The sequence below is a fragment of the Ipomoea triloba genome, chromosome 13 (assembly GCF_003576645.1).
Source record: "Ipomoea triloba cultivar NCNSP0323 chromosome 13, ASM357664v1".
Taxonomy (NCBI): domain Eukaryota; kingdom Viridiplantae; phylum Streptophyta; class Magnoliopsida; order Solanales; family Convolvulaceae; genus Ipomoea; species Ipomoea triloba.
Genome location: NC_044928.1, coordinates 30,004,170 through 30,024,118, shown reverse-complemented (window position 1 = coordinate 30,024,118; position 19,949 = coordinate 30,004,170). Strand labels below are relative to the sequence as shown.

Genomic DNA, 19,949 nt, shown 5'->3' with positions numbered 1-19,949 from the left:
TATTTTATCCCTCAAATTTTGAATATTTTTTAATTTTTTCGTCAAATTTAATGGTCAGGGACTAAACTCGCCACTTCGCGAATAACTGAGGGACTAAACTCGCATACACCCATAACTCAGGGACTGAGTTTACACTACCCCTATAACTCAGGGACTAAAGATGCCATTTTCCCTTATTTTAATGTCAAAACAATTTTTTTTAATAATAAATTTAGAAAAATGCACCAACAGAATAAAATCAAAGGAGTCACATGACACTGGACTACTTGAGCACAAAGACTGTGCCAATCAATTCAGATATCCTCTGAGCCTGTCATGGAGATTCCTCAGAGATTCTCTCTGCTCTTCATCTTCTTCTTCTCCATCTCTGCACTCGGTGGACTCTCAGCTTATAACAATGAACAAGATTCCACCATCAAGACCATGGAGGAGTTTTCTGGGTACCCAATTCACGAGCCCCACTTTCTAAACTCAGTTTCTTCTTTATCGGTGGACTCTCACTCTCTGCAAAAACAGGTGCTTTTTACCCTCCCTCCCTAGTCCTATCCCCTTTTCAGGCTTAATTTATCCTAAAGACTGAATCTTTACTATTGTCTTGTGAAGTGCTGATGAAATTGTAGTCTGGGATTGATTTTTATTGCCAAAAGTAAAAAGGGAAAAAAATCACTTGATCTTTGGTGTTATATGACTCTCTTTTTGGGTCCTATGAGGGCAACTCGTAGCCACTTTCCGATGGTGTACATAGTTAAGTTCTGCCTCGTGACCTTAGTTGTCAAAGATAAGGTAAACCAGTCTATTTTGCTCATAGCTAACCAGCTTATCAAGAAAGCTAATAGACCGCTTCCTTTGGAGTTGAACTTATAATACTTTGTTCTATGACTCTCTTGATTGGGGCAACTGTTGATTCCATAGATAACTATTCTCCATGTAACTTACTGTGTTTCTCTATTCTCATATTTTAGATTGATGAGCTATCAACTTTCTCAGATTCACCTGCACCTTCAGTAACTAGGGTGCTGTACAGTGAGAAGGATGTAGTGGCAAGGAGGTACATATGCACACCTTTCATCTGTTCTATGCACTTCGAATCTCGTATTGGGTAACAAGCAGCTTAACATGATAAGATGATAAGAGTCGATTGATATGATGAAAAAGTACTACTGTACATACATCTCAGAATGTGTTAGTTATGAAATTGCAAATACAAGTTCTGCTTCATGGGGTTCATGGAATATTGGCTATAAACGGAGATGTTGGGATTGCAGTACATTTCGAGTAGTTATGTGTCGTTCAGGATGTTATTTTGTTAGATTCTTTATTCTGTCATATATGCTGCTATGCAGGCATGTTTATGTGAATTGCCAATTATAAGAACGTGAAGTTTGAAAACCACTTATTACTTCCGTTAAACTCATTCCCTGCGTATCCTGGAAAATGGGGATGCTTAATGCCACACTCTGAACAAAAATCTTATGAAGAAGTCCTAGACAGACATATGATCTTTTTTAGAATATTCGGCCACACATGGACATGGATTGCATACTTTGGAACAAACGAAAGGTTTTTTGAGTCCTATAATATGCCCTTTTTGTGGCATTTATTCTCACTGTATTATGCAGGTATGTAAAGGATTTGATGAGTCTTTCTGGTCTCTCTGTACGTGAGGATGCAGTAGGCAACATTTTTGGTCGGTGGTAAGCAATAATTTCACTCGCTTATATCCCTTCAAATATTCTAAAGCCTCTCCTTGAATCCTTGTTCTATGATTTTGCAAACATGAAACTACGTTATATATCCTTTCTGCCAATTATGTTGTCGGGGTTGGCTTTTTGTTTTCCTTAGCAGTTGGCTGCAAGTACACATCTGAATAATCGATCATTTACTACAGGAATGGCTATGAACCTGAGCTAGCTCCAGTTGCAACGGGCTCACACATTGATGCCATACCATACTCGGGGAAATATGATGGCGTGGTTGGTGTTTTGGGTGCAATCGAGGCAATTAATGTATTGAATAGGTAAACCATAAATTTTCTTTAATCAGTTACATTCAGAAGGCTTTCTTGAACCTGCCAAGCTCAGGACACGCTTTTTTTAATTATTATTATTTATTTAGCAAACGAACTATTTCACAGATCTGGCTTCAAGCCCAAGAGGTCACTGGAAGTAATCATGTTCACCTCAGAAGAGCCTACAAGGTTTGGGATCAGCTGCTTGGGAAGGTTAGAACCAGATTACGATACTAAGAACGTAAAAAGATACCCACTCGTTTGCTATGTTCATTACCTAGTCTCCATACTTTGCTCCTTTGGCATCTCTCTTTTGCTTTGTCTCTTTTTCTTTACCTTTAAAATGATTTGCACCGTAATTGGAGGCCGGGTGTCCATCATGGTTCTTAGAATTTTATGCTTATGAAATTTGCAGCCGCTTAATGGCAGGGAGTGTGGAACTTGCCGAACTTCTCAAGAAGACAGTGGACGGTCAAAATATTTCCTTTGCTGATGCTGCAAAGTCTGCTGGTTACGGAAATGCTCTAGACTTTTCCAGTGTGTTCTTAAAGAAAGGAAGTTATTCTGCATTTATAGAACTGCACATAGAGCAAGGTCCACTTCTAGAAGAAGAAGGTAGAATTTATTTATTTATTTTATTTTTTTAAATTATTGTCTTGCAGATAACTTATTAGTGCTTTCAGTCCGACTCGTGATCTTTTACCTTCTTGACTTGTTCATCTTTTGCTGTAGCTCTACCTATCGGGGTTGTGACTGCGATTGCTGCTCCCGCGAGTATCAAAGTTGACTTCGAAGGCAATGGAGGCCATGCTGGAGCTGCCCTGATGCCAAAGAGGTAATTATTTCGAGGATGGCTAAACCATCATACTGGGTTTAGCCTATGCTGATAATGGCTAAACCATCATACTTCATTCTCTTTCAATTTCTTTTCACTCGGTACACTCGCACTTTATGTCTATTAACCTACCTCAAACCTCCTCTTTTGCTTGGTCTTGGGAGGACCGGGACTTCTAATGAACTCCCCCGCCTTTTGTTTATCTTAGACATTTATAATCCATTTAGAAATTAAATACATTGTTGCACGAATCCTTTTGGACAGAAACGATGCTGGACTGGCTGCCGCAGAGTTGTACCTAGCAGTAGAGAAACACGTATTGGAATCGGGATCAATTGATACAGTTGGCACTGTTGGTAAGTTACTTATCGGATTTTCTATCCCAATGTCAAAATATTTGAGAAGAAGATCCGAGGCTCATTATATCCTTATTCTAATATGTCCAATTCGAAAACAATTTTTTTTAAACAAGGTATTCTGGAGCTGCATCCAGGAGCAATAAACAGCATCCCAAGCAAATCACACCTGGAAATAGGTATTCTCTTTATATAACCTTATGGAATTTAACAGCAATGCTTTTAGCGGGGAATATTGGCAATACTGTTCGCTCAAACCTGTCAAAAATTCTAAAGAATTTCGCTTCTGCAGAATATTTGCCACACTAATTTTCCTACCCATGCTGCAGATACACGTGATATAGATGAAAAGCGAAGAAACGATGTCGTTGAGAAAATACGTCAGTCTGCCTTAAGCATATCCGAGAAACGTAGAGTGAAGCTGTCAGAGTTTAAAATAGTGAACCAAGATCCTCCTGCCCTTTCCGACGAATCAATCACTCGAGCAACAGAATCAGCGTGCCAGGAGCTAAATTTGAGTTACAAGAAAATGATTAGCCGAGCCTATCATGATTCCTTGTTCATGGCCAGGTAAGTCGAGCTAGGAAAAAAAAACATCAATCTTGAATTTAGTAAATAAATCTCTCGATTTATAATATAACACCGCTTCTTTGCAGAATATCTCCAATGGGCATGATATTCATTCCGTGCTACAAAGGTATGTATATATATATATCCAACGCTTTCAATTCCCTAAACATGTTCGTACCACGAGAGCCTGCATTTTCCGTTTCTACAACTATTCAATCGGTGCATTAAAGAACGGGGTGGGGAATGACAACCCCGTTTTTGAACTGGGGTGGAAGATTTACGAGTATAAATTAGTATGACATATTTATGATGTGTTTTCGCTTCTTCTGCAGGATACAGCCATAAACCCGAAGAGTTTTCGGGTGTTGAGGATATTGCAAATGGTGTGAAAGTATTAGCATTGACTCTTGCAAAGTTGTCCTTGTCTTGATGCCTTGAACAGAAGATCAGAAGAGTTCAACTCATTGTGAAACCCCTTTGTAAGGCTAATATTTGCTTTCAAGTAGGTCTAAAGTGATTGCTAGTTTGAAAGCTTAATTACAATCCAACAACAAGAAGAATATTTCCCTTTGTAACGCTAATATTCAGCAATGAATGGTGTAACGCTAATAAGACTTTGCTTAAGTTATTTTTAGTCGAAATATATGAACTTTACTTACTCAAAAAGTTAATTAGACTCTAAAACTTTCAAAAGTTACAATTAAACCATAAATATGTTAAAACTGGTTGGTGACTTGTAATTACAAGTTACTTAGGGTTCCGACGACCCTTCCACAATTTTCTTGGCAACAATCACCAACGATCGTGCGATCGGACAATGGTCGCATTTGGAGGAGGCGACAAACTGGTCTGCCTTCTCCTTCGCCTGAGAAGGCCACCAATTTGGTAGTCTCCTCCGAGCGCGACACGTAACCCTAGTAACTTGTAATTATATTTATTTATTGTTTATTGGTTATTGTATATGTGATGGTTAATCTTTAAAATATAAAGATTGTTTTGTAATATATTATATAATATAATCTAGGAGAGAGAAAAAAATAGAAGAATATAAACAAGAATAGAAGATGGTGTAGGTTTGTGGGTGATAGGGCATGAAACAAATTATCCTTTGAATAAAATAATTTGATGGGTTGGTAAGGCCCTTTTATCATTTTGTCACCAGGCCAACTTATATTATATTTATAATAATAATCAAAATCACAGCTAACAATTGCACTCAGGTGCCACCTCAAACCGGGTTGTTATGCCTTGGACCCAGGTCCACCTTGCAAGGTGGACTTGGGTCTACATTCACATACACTATACTTTATATTCACAATTTGTAAACTACACATTCACACATTACAGGATTATATGTTTAGTAACTATACTCTACATTCACATACACTATACTCTATATTCACAATTTGTAAACTCCACATTCACACACTCAAAACTCTATATTCACAGGTTCTATACTCTACATTCACAACTTGAGAACTTCACATTCACACATTCATAACTCTACATTCACGATTTATATACTCTACATTCACACTTTGAAACCTCTACATTGACACATTTTTGGACAACTCTATATTCAGCAATATGTTTACTAATTTTGAAAAAAAAAAAAAAAACGACGTAGTTTTGGACCCAAGGTGGACCTGGGTCCACAGCATAATTTGCCCCTCAAACCAACCCCATCCACCGTAATCTACTTCATCTACATTTGATCACCCTCTTAACATTCTAATGGAATTATAGAAATTCTTCTATTTCAAAACTTTTTAACATACATGCTGCACCAGCCTTTTACCAGAGTCAAACTTTTTATTTTGTAATTGTATTAGCATTTAGCAGTTTGTTAAACAATTATTAACAAGAAAGTTCGCAATTACTATCTGAATGTGTATTTTGGGTGATGTCTTACCTTGTAACCCCAGTTAGTAAAGAATCACAAAGAGGTAAACCAATCCGTCTTGTGATCCTAACTGGCAATGAACTATAAAGAGTTAAACTAGCTCATGATCCTAATCAGCAAATGACCATGAAGAGATAAACTAGTCAATGTTGTTCATAACTGACAAGCTCAAAGCGAGAACCTTGTCTGACGACTAACTCGGTTAATCATGCATTTACTCAACAATGTCTGCCATAGTATAATTAATACAATTTTCTAGCATCTCTTAACTAACAAAGATACAGGTTGAGGATAATTAGGTAACAATCATTGACTTATATATTCTTGTTAATCATAAATTTATCAAACTTAGTCTGGATTTTTTCAACAAAATCATTTACCTATCACATATTTTAATGTAAAATGTTCACAAAACCCTATTATGGAATTGCTTTTAAGTCTACACTATATCTCTCTGATTGCTACTTTGAAAGCTTACAATCCAACAATCATTAAGAATATTCTGCATGAAACAAATAGTCAAAATTTTGAATAAATTAATCTTTATTATCAAATTAAATTAAACCAAATGGTGGCCCCTATTAATTATTACTCCGTATTATTTTTAGTAAAATTTGGCCGCATGCTAATTGGGAAAATAAATAATCCAAAAACTAAAAGATAAAGTAAATTAAAGTGTTTGCACATAAAATTAGTTGGAAGTTTGGTGAGTGCCAAGGGGAAAAAAATGGACACACGAATACATATACTATATATTACTTATATAGTAATAATTAAGTATATGATAAGGTATATTCCCAAGATGTTTATATAGTATAGTATATAGCTAGGTGCCAATATACAAACATATATATCCCAAAAGGATAATCAGGTGGATTAAGCATGAGGTCACGAGTTTTATTCTTCTCAATATCTTTTCAGTCGAGCTCGTCACGTAAGTTCTTGTGAGCTATTACATAAGAGTAGGGTTTACCTTTGAAGACTTAAAGATGTAAAGTATTAAGCATGAGGTCACAAGTAGGGTTTACTTTCTTCTCTGATCTCGCGAGTGCAGTATTTATCCCATGAGTTTGATTCTTTCTAATATCTTATCAAACGAGCTTGTCAAATAAATTCACTGAGGATGACTGAGCTATTACAAGAATTGGTTACTATCTAAGGGTGATCGAGAAGGTAATTGAACTTATGATCTTATTATATGAGCTAGAATATATCATACTCTACTAATATACGTGGGCACCTTTCGGAATGTGTTATTAGTATTATTGGTTTTGGTAGTAGTTTTGTGCAAAGTATATATATATTGCAACTTTATCGATCTTTATGCACCTGCAACTTTATCTCTATACACCTAATTATATTGCATTGGGTGGTTGATCCTAACTCCTTTATTCTCATACCAACAATATAATAGCTTTGCAATATAATCTGGTCTTGTTTATGAACCAACTGGCACCATTTAATTTATACAACTTTTTTTTGTTCCATTCTTTAATTAATTAAGTAATTAATAATTCTATTTAATTACGATGCACCAACTAAATGATCACCATATATTATAAAGTATCTATTCACAACAATTTTTTTTGGTTATGTTTACAATATGTATTGGTTGGTGTATAAATGTTTGTATCTATGCAGATTTATTCAAAGTTCTATGGATACGTATACACTTTAGTCTCCACTACAGATTTAAAAAACGAAAGTACCTAAAATTCTAAATAATTAAATTAGGAACCACTCCAATACAAATAATATATATATACTCAAAAGGGTGACCGAGTGGGTAAAACATGATTCTCGTACTAGAATGTAAAATGCCACAAGTTTGATTTTTACTAACACTTTTTCAGTCAATTTCATCACACATAATTTATAATCTTTTAAATGATCAATAACGGTTAAATATAATGTTACATGTTTTACACTTGCTATTACACTTTATATTATTACACGTGTAACAGGTTCAACCAAGAGAGTACTGACAATTGCTAATGGAACTTTATCAATCATGGAAAGGGTGGATATAAGTAGATAAAATCTATATATGGTATGCAAAGAACATTTATCATGATCTAAATAGCACAAAAAAGTTTTCAAAAAAAAAAAATAGCACAAAAAAAAGAAGAAGAAATGTAACTAGGGATGTATCAATTACCAGCTCAGGCCATCGAGTTAATCCAACTGATTTTCTTATTGTGTTTAATTTAATCTTTTTACCCTTAACTTACTATTTCTTTTAATCTTTTTGAATTAGTTCATCAATTTCTAATTAAATTAACATCTCAAAACGCAACATGGTTCACTCAATTTTAAAGGGAAAAAAGGGGAAATGGAGGTTGTGGGGGTGTTATCAAAAGGGTTAGAAGGAGAGAGCTTAAGGGAGGGGACTAAGCAATAATTGGTCCACATCACTTATGCCACTAATTATGTTTTAGTTGAGACATTTGACAACCCAACTCTCTTGTGGTTAGAGCATCAAGATAAAGAAATTTTTTTTGCTTTGCTAGCTGTAATAAAAAATGGTGGAGGGATTCATCTATCTACCTCAATTTAGCTTTTTATTTTTTTCTTGAATTTACTCATAATTTCTTCTTTGACTCGAATAGAAGAAATTGTACGTTATCCCAACAAAAAATATATATATATATACATTTAGGCATAAGGACAACCTTAACTACATTTGGAAGTTGAACTACACAATATAATGTTATCAATAAACTTGGGAATATATAAATGCATGTTGATCAATAGTTGTAACCTTTTGTACTTTTCAAACCTAATTAGAAGATTGCTTGAAACTTTCTCAACCTTTCATAGCATTATCTATCCTATCATATATGGTTCTTTAATGCAGGTGAAGGGTATGCTTTAAACTTCATTATTTGGTTCAAATATCTAATCTTATACTCATGGTAAAAATGTACAAAGAATTGACCAAGAGTCCTGAAAAATGTAGTCGAATAAGTGGAGCATTATTTTGTATCTAAAAGTCACGAGTTTGATTTTCGTCGTAATATGTTTCCCTAATGTGGTTTACCACTCTAGTGTGGTTTGCAAAGCTATTACAGAGACCAGTGCTGCTCTTTCATATGTATATTATAGTTGTGTTATATTCATCATTTTGACAAAAAAAATAAAACAGATAAATGAAGTGATCGACTATGTTGTAATATATGTAATAAAATGAGATTTAAACATACAATCTTTGTGTTGCAAAAGTTCAATAGGCAACAGCTTGAATGTCAATTTTGACTATACATATGTTGTAAAGAGATTTAAATATAGTTGAGTTTCCACTTCAATTCTCAAACCATATTGTTGTGAAACCTTATCAATAATAAAACTTCAATTAATAAAAGTCATTCTCAAATCATATCGTATTCTCGAACGTGATTAATTTCAATTTATACTTTCATATTAATTAATTAATTATGAAAATTTTAAAGTATCTGTAACTTGTCTTTTGGTATACAAAACATTGCCTAATAGGCACACAACCACAAAGTCAGAACTACCATATGCAAAAATCCAATAAGTTATACAAAAATAAAATATTAATCATACACCTCTACCCAAAGTGCAATTATATTCAATCATATATCATCCATTATTTCACAAAAGTTTCAATAATAATCATTTAATATTATCAGGAGTGACTGAATGAGTGAAATATAATTTTCGTATTAGAAGTTTACGAGTTCTATTCTTACAAACTGTCATTAGTCTAGCATGCAATAACACATTAAATAGTTTAACTCCTTAACATGTCACCATTGTGAATGTTTTTATATGATTATTGTTAAACCTTTTTTTTTTTCTTTTGATTTCTTCTGTTATATGAGAGACAGAAACATGATTATAAAATACAGTACCTAAACTTTTTTGTTTTTATCTGTTTTATCAAATGTATTTTCATCTATAGAGCATGCAAGCTCATATAAATAGTGCAACAGAGACGGTACAAACAGAGACACCGCTCCACAACTCCTCGATAAGGCAAAGCACAGAAAAAGATCAGACCGACCCGGAAGAAGCAAACAGTGGCTTTCTCTTCTCCTGGGTCAGTTCCAAGACCTGAAATTCAGTCTTCTTTCTCTCTCTCTCTCTTTGCATTTCCATTGATCTGCTGTTGTTTGTCTTTCTATTGAAACGTGCCTTTGGTAGCTGCCAATTTAAGTGTAGATCTGTGTGAGATGCAATCCTGAAAGGGTTCTTGCAGGGTTTTTATTTAGTGATTCTAGAATGTGGGAAATGGGATTTGGAGATTCACTGGAAATTGATTATCAGGTGGGAGTCAAATTAGAAATTGATTTAGCTAATACAATGTGAAGTATAATTAAGTAGAACTTCATAATGGGTTGAATTAAAGATTGGATTTTTAAAAGAGTTTTAGTGTAATTGATTTATTCACTTACATTGGTCTTTTACTTTTGAAGAACTATGTTTATCTTTCATTAGTTGAAATCTAAATTTTAGCTTTAAATTTTGTTTCAATTGAGACAGAGCTTTTTCCTGTGTTGTTGTTGGAGTTAAAAGGGTGATTTCACTGATTTGGGTACATATCTGACAAGGTGTTACATTTGGGGGGGAAAGGTGTTTGATATAATGATTTGATGTGTATACTTTTACTTTTAGTGCTATTATTTTAGATAGCTTTTCTTTATATTTAAATTAGGAAGCTGAATGATTCTGCTTGTTCCTCCTCTTTATTAGTAATCATGTTTTGCTCCTTTTGATTTTGCTTAATCCATACATTTGTTTAACTTTTGTTAAAGTATCAATAGGTTCTTCCTTCTTCGGTACATCTGCCTTTGAATCTGGCATTTCAAATCTGTTTCTTATGTGAAATCAATTCGTGTTTAAGTTTTTAAGGGTGGTAGGTGAATGCTTGGATGCCTGCTATTTGACATATGTGTATATGTGTCTTTGTCATTTTTAAGAACATGAAAAGATGTAAATCCTCATTGAGATGCTATGGTGAATAGAAAATTCTTTTCTGCTGTATTTTGATGTTTATGTCTTAAGTTTTTCGGCTGAAATCAAATCCGGCAACTCCTGAATGGACATTTGTTTTCGGAGATCAACCTAAGTAAAGATCTATGTGATTACCGCTTCACGAAGTACTTTCTTTTTATCAAGCACGTAGTTTCTACGACTGAATGATGGGATGGAAAAAACCAAAAAATATGTTTTCTCATCTAATGCATGCTTAAATTTTTGCAGATCTATGGGGATGGAAGTTATTGATATTTGTATGGACAAAGAGCTTGATAGCGTTGTGAGCGTTCAGGATGTTATTTCACAGGATCTAAGTAGTAATCAAGATGTCGATCATGAGCATGCCAGTGTGGAAGGAGAAACCAGTATGCCGGAAGAGAATTCTGAAGGAAAGGAGTACGAAGTGAAGGAATGCACTGCTGAAACATCGATTCCGATTTCTAGACCTCCTGAAGAAGATGATAAGTTTAAGGAACATGATGAGCCGAGCTCGAAATCTGAGATTATGTTGCCCGAGAAGGATATTGACTCTGAAGTTTCAAAAGCAACCGATATTAACCCAAAATCAAGAGCTTCTGTTAAAACTGCAACCAAATCGGTTGCTGGAAACTGCAAAACAAAGCTCACAGTTCCTCAGCCGTTTGCTCTGGCAACTGAAAAACGTGCTTCTAATGGAAACCGTCTTGTTGGGAATGATGTGGATAACATCACACCTGTGAATAAGCCATCTCAAACAAACACCTTGCAACACCCAACTGGTACCAAACAAAATCAGGTAGTTGCCTTTGTTCGGCCTAAGTTTTTTTTTTCTTTCTTTTGAGTACTATTGACTCTGTTACAATGCAGTATCTGTTCTTAATTACTTTCTCAACCTACTGAAGTACAAAGAGTCAATATCACCTCCACTAAGGCTCGAACCCACCCCCTTCCATATGGGAGTGCAACCGGGTGCCACTAGACCACAAGGTCTTGGCTCCTAAGTTGTTTTGTTTTGTTTTTTTTGTTTTTTTGTTTTTTTTTTTTTTTTGTCTCTTAGTTAATGGAATTTTGTACATAGTTATTGCTCCAAGGGGGTTGTAATGTTAGCTCCTATAGATCACTGATTCCCTTTTTGTGTGCAGTTAGTCTTACCCGTGGCAACAAGAAAGCCACTGCAACCTGATAACAAGAAGCATCCTGATGATGAAGATTCATGCTCAATTACTAATTTGTATGCCCTTTCTCTTTGAGCTAAATTGATAACATCGCTTTCTTGGGGTCCCTGATTTGGCCCCTTCTCTTCAATTCTTTGTTTCTATTTTTAATAATTTCCTTGACCATGTGAAGTACTGCATCGGGAACAAAGCCTAGGACAACTGTTGCATCAGCGCCAATATTTAGATGCACCAAACGTGCAGAGAGAAGGAAGGAGGTATAGCTCACTATCCTGATTTTTGTTCTTTTGTTTTGATTTTTCTTTTTTCGTTTTAAATTTTAATTTTGAGTTCCCCGTGTGCACAACGACCTTGCTCAATCTAATCTAGGATACAAAATTCTTAGCTAATGAATTTATTTATTTATTTCTGTTGATCAGTTTTACTCGAAGTTGGAGGAGAAACATCAAGCTCTGGAGGCTGAGAAAAGTGAGTGGGAGGCAAGAACAAAGGTATTATTCGAGTCACCATCTTCATTTTACTCGTGCTAACCGCTATCTAGGAATACCAGCCCTCAAAACTCATGCTAAAAACTACTAAAGCAATAAATATATAAATAAATATCGAAATAATGAACCGCACCAATATGATGTATCCCGTTGCGATTTTATCCCTTCCTTAACACTTCAGGAAGAGACTGAAGCAGCTATAAAGCAACTGAGGAAGAGTTTATTATTTAAAGCAAACCCGATGCCAAGCTTCTACCATGATGGACCACCGCCCAAGATTGAACTAAAGAAGGTACTACAATATCATGGATAAAATGCTTATACGATGCATTCTCCTTTCATCGATTCATGTTTCGGAAGCTTCAACAGCATTACATGAAGTATATATATATTTTTGAATACAACTGACCCTATTACATTGTAGTATCTGTTTGTCTATACTTTCTCAACCTGTTGAAGCACAAAGAGTCAATATCGCCTCTCATGACCTCCCATATGGGAGAGTCACTACATGCCATCTGAGCACAAGGTGCTTGGCACATGAAGTATATTTGATTATTGAGTTGCGGTATGAAATGGAACAATATGGATCGCCTTTTGACCAATCTCTAACTGCCTCGTCGTATCTATGGCAGCCCCCACCAACTCGTGCCAAATCGCCAAAGTTAGGAAGAAGAAAGAGCTGCAGCGATGCAGCTGGTTCAGACAAAGGGATAGGAGACAGCGGCCAAGCAAATCGTCACAGTCTTGGCGTTTATAGAGACAGTACCATGTTCGGTTCAAAGAGTAGAAAACACTGTGCCGATGTCCAAAATGGCACCGAAACTTTCGAACTAGAAGACGATCCCAACCACAACAAAGCGGAGACAACCGAGCCCGTTATGTCCGAGAGACATCAAGAGATAAATGTTGACATTGCTGTTCATTCTTGATCCATCATCAGTGAGTTTTCTCCTAATTTAATAAGTGGAAAGCCTCTCTCTCTCTCCTTTCTTCTGTTTCTCTTCTTGTGGTGGTGCTTTTGGTTGCTGTATCAAGGCTCTTGACCCCTCTGCAGTGGTCTGTTTATGTTAATTAATGGAAGTGTAAATTTTCTCTTTTAAGTTATATGCCCATCCATATATATTGTGTGAAAAGAAGAACTCAACCTCACCATGTTGTAATTACATTCATTTCTATGTAAAAAAAAAGAAACTTGCTACACCTGTTGTAATGTAGTCTTATGTATGTATGTAATTTATTTTGACTCTCCCATACCCTGAGAATAAAGTGACATTTTTCGGTATTCCCAAATTCCGGTCGTTCTGGTAGAATTTGACTCTTACTCTTACTCTATTTTGCAATTGGATTAGTAGTTCATTAACCTATACAATAACTAATTTACTCATTGAATTATAAGCACATTTAAAATTCTTGAAAAGATTATAATGTATGCTCCTTCATAATATGTTAATTATCAATGTCACTTTTAAATTATTAATGGTATAAATATTGTCCTTTAATTTTAAAAACAGTATATATATTGCAATTTTTGTACCGTACAAAAAAATTAAGGAAAAACATTACGAGAGGATCAGTATATGTACCGTTTTAAAAATTAAACAACATTTACTCAACTAATAATTTAAGAGTAATATTGATAATTAACCTATCAGGAAAGTACATAAATTATAATTTTTTCTAAAACTATGTTTTAAAAGTGTCCGGTGTCCCTATCTCAAGTCTCAACTTGAAGAGAAATCGGATATTCGGATCTCCGGACCCGTTTCCGGAACAACTTGCGTCCACGCGCCGAGCTCAGATAGATAACAGCGAGGATTAACGAAATGAGTGATCGACCGTCAAAATTGACACCGTCGTGATTTCGCCACGAATTCCCAGTTGAGTTTCTCCCTCCCTCAAACCTTCATCCCAACTCTCTCTCCGGCCAAAATTCAGTTAGCCTGTATCTATCTATCTATCTATGTAATCTAATGCTTCTCCAGCTCCATCTCTTCAATCACGTTCGTTATTAATGCCGATACGAGTAGGTGCGTCCGTCGGCGTACTACAACGCGTATCATTCGTCGGGGACCGTTAGAGGAAATGGAGGTGGAGTGGTGGGTGGGGATGGTGGAGCTGGTCAATAAGCCAGCGATGATGGAAGCATTCGTCGACATTTTGGTCTGCATCGTCCCGATTTGGATGGCGGTGATGATCGGCCTCATGATTGGCTGGTCCTGGCGCCCCCGCTGGACGGGGATTCTCGCTCTCGGCCTTAGGGCTAAGTTGAACCGGATCGTCTGGACCGCTCCTCCCGGCTTCGGTGCTCGCCGCCTCTGGTTCGCATTCACGGCTGTGTCTGCGTTCTCGGTTGGCCGGAGGTTGTGGAATAGTTTCCGTGGTAGGACGCGGAAACCGTCTTCCGAGACGGTGGATGTTTCGGCTCCGGTGGATGGAGAAGGTGCTGATTGGACGACCACAGCCTCGGATTTGGTTGAGAGGAGGAGCACTGAGGATATTATTCAGTATGTTCTAATTTGAAGCACTTTTGTCTGTGTGTCTATAAGTGATAGGTCAATTTAAGAACAATAGTACCTATGCATTTATGTTTCTGCTTGATATTGATTTATAGAAATTGAAGAGCAACTATGGTCATGCTTTATGTTCATTAACTGCACCTTAATTGCATAAACATATTTTTTTTTTCAGTATCTGTTTAAGTGTTTATAACTACTTTCTCAACATACGGACTAGAACTAGGATTAGGACTCAAACCCATGACCTCCCCATTTGGGAGAACCACTCCGTGCCAGTGGACCACAAGATCATCGGCAATTGCATAAAGATTTGAAATATAGAGAATTTAGATATTTGTGGAGGCATTCAAGTAATAGGTTTCTTTTAACTGAAAAGGTAAGATATCTTTCCAGTTTCCACCCACAACCCATATGGAAAAAGAGAAACATAACACTTTAAGCAATCAAATGTTGTCCAGAAGTGTAAACCCAGTGATAGTTCAACAATTTTTTTGGGTTAATAGAGTAAGGTGGTGTTAAAGTGGATAACAACATTGAATGATCGAAGGATTTGTCTGATTTAGTTAAAGATTTGATATTGCTTATATGTCTATGTGATTATTAGATTATGTGTAGAGGCACAATCACTTTGGAGTGAAGTAGCATTGATTACTTCTGTTTGGTTGCATTTTAATGTGGATATTTAAAGGGAGTAGGAACCTGCTACTTACTTTTTGCTTGGTTGTCATTTTACTAAGAAGGTATCAATCCATTTTGGCTGGTTGTTTTATAGTGTGCATAGTAGTCATTGTCCATGTAAAGGCAGTATGCATAAATTTCTTCTTGTTTGGTTGTGTAGGTATCTGCAATGAGGTATAGAGGTTTGCATTCCTTTCTAACACAACATATGTGCTTTCTGCATAGCTCTTTGAAGTTTCTAACTACATTGAGAATATTGTCATATAGTTCATGTGATGTCAGAAGTTGTTCCCATTTGTTTTGGGAACAAGGACCATATCTCTCTGTTCTTAAATATAGAGCTTTGCAAAAGAATAACATATATGGTAGAAACAAGCTTGTTCAGGAAAGGTACTACTTGCAACTACAATTACATAAAGAACCCAATACTCGGAGAAAAATTTCAAGTTTTGTGTGTTTTGGTTGAATGCATGCACACTAAGTTCTTGCAGGAGCTGCTATTTGTGTGATTTTCCACCTCTTTTATAAATTTTTGCCCACCTTTACTCATTAATGCTTTATCTGTTCATCCTCTATGAAGGGCAAAAACTACAGGTGAGACTCCAATAACTAGCTATCTCTAGTCAATATCTGTTCATCCAGATACTGGCTTAACATGACCATGGCTTCATATAGTGACTCTTGCTTGTGATTACTGATTCATACTATTCTTGTTCACTTAGAATATGATTCACCTGATTTTCTTGCGTCCTAACTTACTTTGGAGTGAGTATTGTCTTTACAGTTACAACATCCTCCTAAGCCCTAACAAAGTCTCAATTTTTCCACATCCTTTGGTATTGCATATCTCAGTATGAATTGGTATATAGGCAACAGTCCAATTGACAATTGTTTCCTGCAATTTGAAATTATACTTAATTTGATCAAACAGTTGATGTATTTTTGAAAAGATTAGGTTGTATCAGCAATGCTAATCCTGATTTGACAAATATTTTGGGCCAGAAAACTGTCCTATTTTATTTAATGTTGTTAAAGTAACACAGTCCTCTTGGGTTATTAATATTAGCTGTTTAATTTAGCTTTACTGGTTGTGCAGGTGCATTACTGGAAATTCTGGCCAAGAGAAAGAGGATGTAACAGAAAATGATCTGGAACATTTTTTGCTACTTCTAGATGGCAAAGATGGGGAGATGGCATGGCAAAGCATGATGGAACGGTCTACTTCAAACATGACGTACCAAGCTTGGCGGCATGAGGCTGAGGTTTGTTTAAACATGTCTTTGATGTATATTTTTTCCCCGTATTTTCTGATCAGCTTTTCCTTCATTATTATTTATTATAGCTTTCGTTTTGAAAAATAACTAGAAGTACCTGACTGTCCTGTAAACCACATTTGTATGGTTAACCTCAATTCTCTTTGTTTCTCTTTCTCCCATATTGGTGTGAAGAGTGACTAGCTTTTCCTCCATTTTTCTTCTGGTAATCTCTTATAGTTATAGCCAGACCTTTTCATGCTTTCATTAGTTCCATAGAAGTTTGTTTAAATTTTTTAAATGGTATTATGCATGGCTTGCAAAACAGCCAAAAAAAGGAGTTATAACCTTGATTTGTGCTGTGTTGATTGCTGAGCTGTAATCCTAGGCATGGTTCTGCTAGGACATTCTTTGTACACATTATAGACACATGCACACATATGAGCATTTGTTTTAATTTGTTTCAAACTTGATACAAGTAAACATGAATTTCTTCTTCCATGTCTGTTCATTTTTTTTTAACTGAATCCCTTTTTTTCCCCAGAATGGCCCACCTGGGTTGCTACTCCGGAGCAAAACTGTGTTTGAGGATGCAAATCCGGAGCTTGTCAGAGATTTCTTCTGGGATGATGAGTTTAGGCCTAAATGGGATCCTATGCTTGCATACTTCAAGATATTGCAGGAGTGTTCTCATAATGGGTTCATGATAGTTCACTGGATCAAAAAGGTTTGTTAAAGATGAGAAGTTTCTACATATATCTGCTACATAATTCTATTAAAATTCCCTGGTCCAAGTTTTAATATGTAACACTCTAATGACTTGAAACTGCTGTATGCAGTTTCCATTTTTCTGCAGCGATCGTGAGTATATCATTGGTAAACGAATATGGGAATCAGGAAGAGCATATTATTGTGTAACAAAGGTACGAGGTTCTTGAATACGATTTTTTAGAACTTACACACCAAGCTGCAAATTTATGTGTGTTTCTTGCTAAGTTACATCTTATAATCTTCTATTGTTTCAAAATGTGGGTAGCAGTGATTAAGTTTTGCAATCATTTTTTTACTTGCCATTACCATTAGTGTGCATGTTGTCTATGTTCTAACATGCGATCTCCAAACTGTAGAGCGTTCCATATCCAGCTTTGTCAAAGCGGGACAAACCTAGGCGTGTGGATGTGTACTTCTCAAGTTGGGTTATCAGGCCTGGTAGGTTCTATCATTCATAAACAAGTGAATTCCCAAGGACGCAGCTGCAAATTCATGCAACTTGCCTTGACTTGTTAAAATTTTGATGTAGTGGAATCACAAAAGAGAGACGGACAATTCTCTGCTTGTGAAGTCACCCTTACCCATTACGAAGACATGGGAATTCCCAAGGATGTCGCAAAGCTAGGTGTTCGTCATGGTATGTGGGGAACAGTTAAGAAGCTGCACGCTGGCTTCAGAGCATATCAGAACATGAGGAAAACCGATGCACCGGTATCAAGATGTGCCACGATGGCAGGAATCACAACGAAACTATCAAGCCAGGAGTATGGTCAGCAGGAGGTCGTGTCCAGGGAAGAGCAAAGTGGTGAGGTTTCAAACGTCGAGCACGGGAGAAATGGCAGCGGAATTGACTGGAAATGGGTGGTAATAGGAGGAACTGTGGCTCTGGTCAGCCTTCAAACAGGATTATTAGGCAAAGCTCTGTTAATTGGGGCAGGACAAAGACTTGGCCGGAAACGAGGAAATCCTAGGTGAGGATTTTGCTCACTTGTGTTTTCCTGGAAACCATCTTCCATTTGTTGTACCCTATTGCAATGAAATAAAAAATATGATTATATTTACATTTTGTTTGTTTGTTTGTTTTTTTTTTTGGATTTTAACATTGTGAGTTGTTTATCATGCCTTGTTCATTTGGTAGGCGCTACAACATTATTAAACCCCAAGGCTCACCCCGCCTTTTCTTCTCCTTCAATTCTTGGCCCATTGGCAGCTTTTGGATTGAATTTTGAGATTGTACTCGTGGTCTAACCCAGCTTGTTATGTGTTTTTAATATGATATTTAAAGAAAGTTTATCGATATTGCTGTTGTTATGCCACGGACTAGGGTCCACTTTGCAAGTAGACCCGGGTTCATGTTCACAATTTTAAAATTTTATGTTCACAATTTTAGAATTTTATATTAACAATTATAGAACTTTATATTTACAATTACAGAACTTTATATTCATAATTTAATAACTCTATATTTTCAAGTATAACACAATTTTTGAATGTATATAACAAAATTGTGAATATTGAGTAATGAAATTTTGTATATTAAGATCTAAAATTGTACATATAGAGTTTTAAAATTGAACCAGAGCTACCTTGCAAGGTAGACTCAGGTCCATAGCATAATTTACCATCGATATTGGTATCACTGAGTACAAGTGGTGATTATATTATACCTATTGGAAGAAAATCACTAATCAAGGGTCTCCTTATAACCGCCCTAATAAATTAATGCACAACTACTCGTCTACTCCTTATCTCAATATATACATCCTCAATTCTCTCTATAACCACCACAATAAATTAATACACAACTACTCCCTATCTTATTATATACATCCTCACTTACAACCGATCTATATCTACTCTTAATCTTTGGTACTATTGTAGAGAGTCCTTGTATCATTATATACATCTTCAATGATTAAGGGTTTCCTGATAACCATCGCAATAAATATATCTACTCCTTATGTCATTATATACATCACCACCTACAACTATGATGTATATCTACTTTTTATCTTGTTTCACATTTAAAACTTAACCCTCTAATTCTAACTCATAATCACATTATTATTTTCAACTTAAGTACATTATCCTCTCCAACTTAAATCAATCCACCAACCTAAAACACGGCTAGCTAGTCTCCAAACATAGCCTTCTAATCACCACATTGTGCTCACTCAAAGTTGATTTTTTCAATCATATTTGAACTAAATATTCAATCATAACACTTGTCACTAAATCGCAAAAACATTCCGATATAAGTTTGGGGCATATTCAACTCATTCTACAAAATATATAATCTCTTTGATTTACGAGAAAGTCTACATCTATTAATTAAATATGCTTACTAAATGAAATTAGTTTTATGATCCAAGTTGGTAAAAAATCACAAAAAAAAAAAAAAAAAAAAAAAAAA

General features: G+C 35.8%; 3 protein-coding genes across 5 annotated transcripts; all 3 read left to right on the top strand.

Annotated features, from left to right (window-relative positions):
* Positions 1 to 261: 261 nt before the first annotated feature.
* On the top strand, positions 262 to 4,435 carry LOC116002133 (ureidoglycolate hydrolase). The gene is made up of 12 exons (XM_031242171.1): positions 262 to 516; positions 963 to 1,048; positions 1,620 to 1,694; positions 1,889 to 2,017; positions 2,135 to 2,221; positions 2,424 to 2,623; positions 2,741 to 2,843; positions 3,108 to 3,199; positions 3,316 to 3,378; positions 3,529 to 3,769; positions 3,856 to 3,896; positions 4,102 to 4,435. The coding sequence occupies exons 1-12, from the start codon at positions 316 to 318 to the stop codon at positions 4,197 to 4,199; spliced, it is 1,416 nt and encodes a 471-aa protein (XP_031098031.1). The 5' UTR covers positions 262 to 315; the 3' UTR covers positions 4,200 to 4,435.
* Positions 4,436 to 9,633: 5,198 nt separating this feature from the next.
* On the top strand, positions 9,634 to 13,608 carry LOC116002134 (protein WVD2-like 3). Of its 3 annotated transcripts, none has more exons than XM_031242172.1 (7): positions 9,634 to 9,735; positions 10,899 to 11,448; positions 11,795 to 11,883; positions 12,000 to 12,084; positions 12,247 to 12,318; positions 12,497 to 12,607; positions 12,951 to 13,608. In XM_031242172.1, exons 2-7 carry the CDS (start codon positions 10,903 to 10,905, stop codon positions 13,245 to 13,247), a joined length of 1,200 nt encoding a protein of 399 aa, XP_031098032.1. In that variant the 5' UTR covers positions 9,634 to 9,735; positions 10,899 to 10,902; the 3' UTR covers positions 13,248 to 13,608. The 3 variants fall into 3 exon arrangements, with proteins under 3 accessions (XP_031098032.1, XP_031098033.1, XP_031098034.1); XM_031242173.1 differs by lacking the exon at positions 9,634 to 9,735 and adding an exon at positions 9,773 to 9,962; XM_031242174.1 differs by lacking the exon at positions 9,634 to 9,735 and adding an exon at positions 10,578 to 10,764.
* A 445-nt stretch (positions 13,609 to 14,053) lies between these two features.
* On the top strand, positions 14,054 to 18,833 carry LOC116002512. The gene is made up of 6 exons (XM_031242665.1): positions 14,054 to 14,822; positions 16,609 to 16,774; positions 17,310 to 17,492; positions 17,605 to 17,688; positions 17,893 to 17,974; positions 18,066 to 18,833. Exons 1-6 carry the CDS (start codon positions 14,401 to 14,403, stop codon positions 18,509 to 18,511), a joined length of 1,383 nt encoding a protein of 460 aa, XP_031098525.1. The 5' UTR covers positions 14,054 to 14,400; the 3' UTR covers positions 18,512 to 18,833.
* Positions 18,834 to 19,949: the final 1,116 nt, after the last annotated feature.

Bases quoted from the DNA above. Each gene is read 5' to 3' on its own strand.
- LOC116002512 (XM_031242665.1), top strand. From the start codon at position 14,401: ATGGAGGTGGAGTGGTGGGTGGGGATGGTGGAGCTGGTCAATAAGCCA. The intron at 14,823-16,608 runs GTATGTTCTAAT...CTGGTTGTGCAG, and splicing joins AGCACTGAGGATATTATTCA to GTGCATTACTGGAAATTCTG. The intron at 17,493-17,604 runs GTTTGTTAAAGA...TGCTGTATGCAG, and splicing joins TAGTTCACTGGATCAAAAAG to TTTCCATTTTTCTGCAGCGA.
- LOC116002134 (XM_031242172.1), top strand. From the start codon at position 10,903: ATGGGGATGGAAGTTATTGATATTTGTATGGACAAAGAGCTTGATAGC. The intron at 11,884-11,999 runs GTATGCCCTTTC...GACCATGTGAAG, and splicing joins TCATGCTCAATTACTAATTT to TACTGCATCGGGAACAAAGC. The intron at 12,608-12,950 runs GTACTACAATAT...TATCTATGGCAG, and splicing joins CCAAGATTGAACTAAAGAAG to CCCCCACCAACTCGTGCCAA.
- LOC116002133 (XM_031242171.1), top strand. From the start codon at position 316: ATGGAGATTCCTCAGAGATTCTCTCTGCTCTTCATCTTCTTCTTCTCC. The intron at 1,049-1,619 runs GTACATATGCAC...TGTATTATGCAG, and splicing joins AAGGATGTAGTGGCAAGGAG to GTATGTAAAGGATTTGATGA. The intron at 2,018-2,134 runs GTAAACCATAAA...ACTATTTCACAG, and splicing joins GCAATTAATGTATTGAATAG to ATCTGGCTTCAAGCCCAAGA.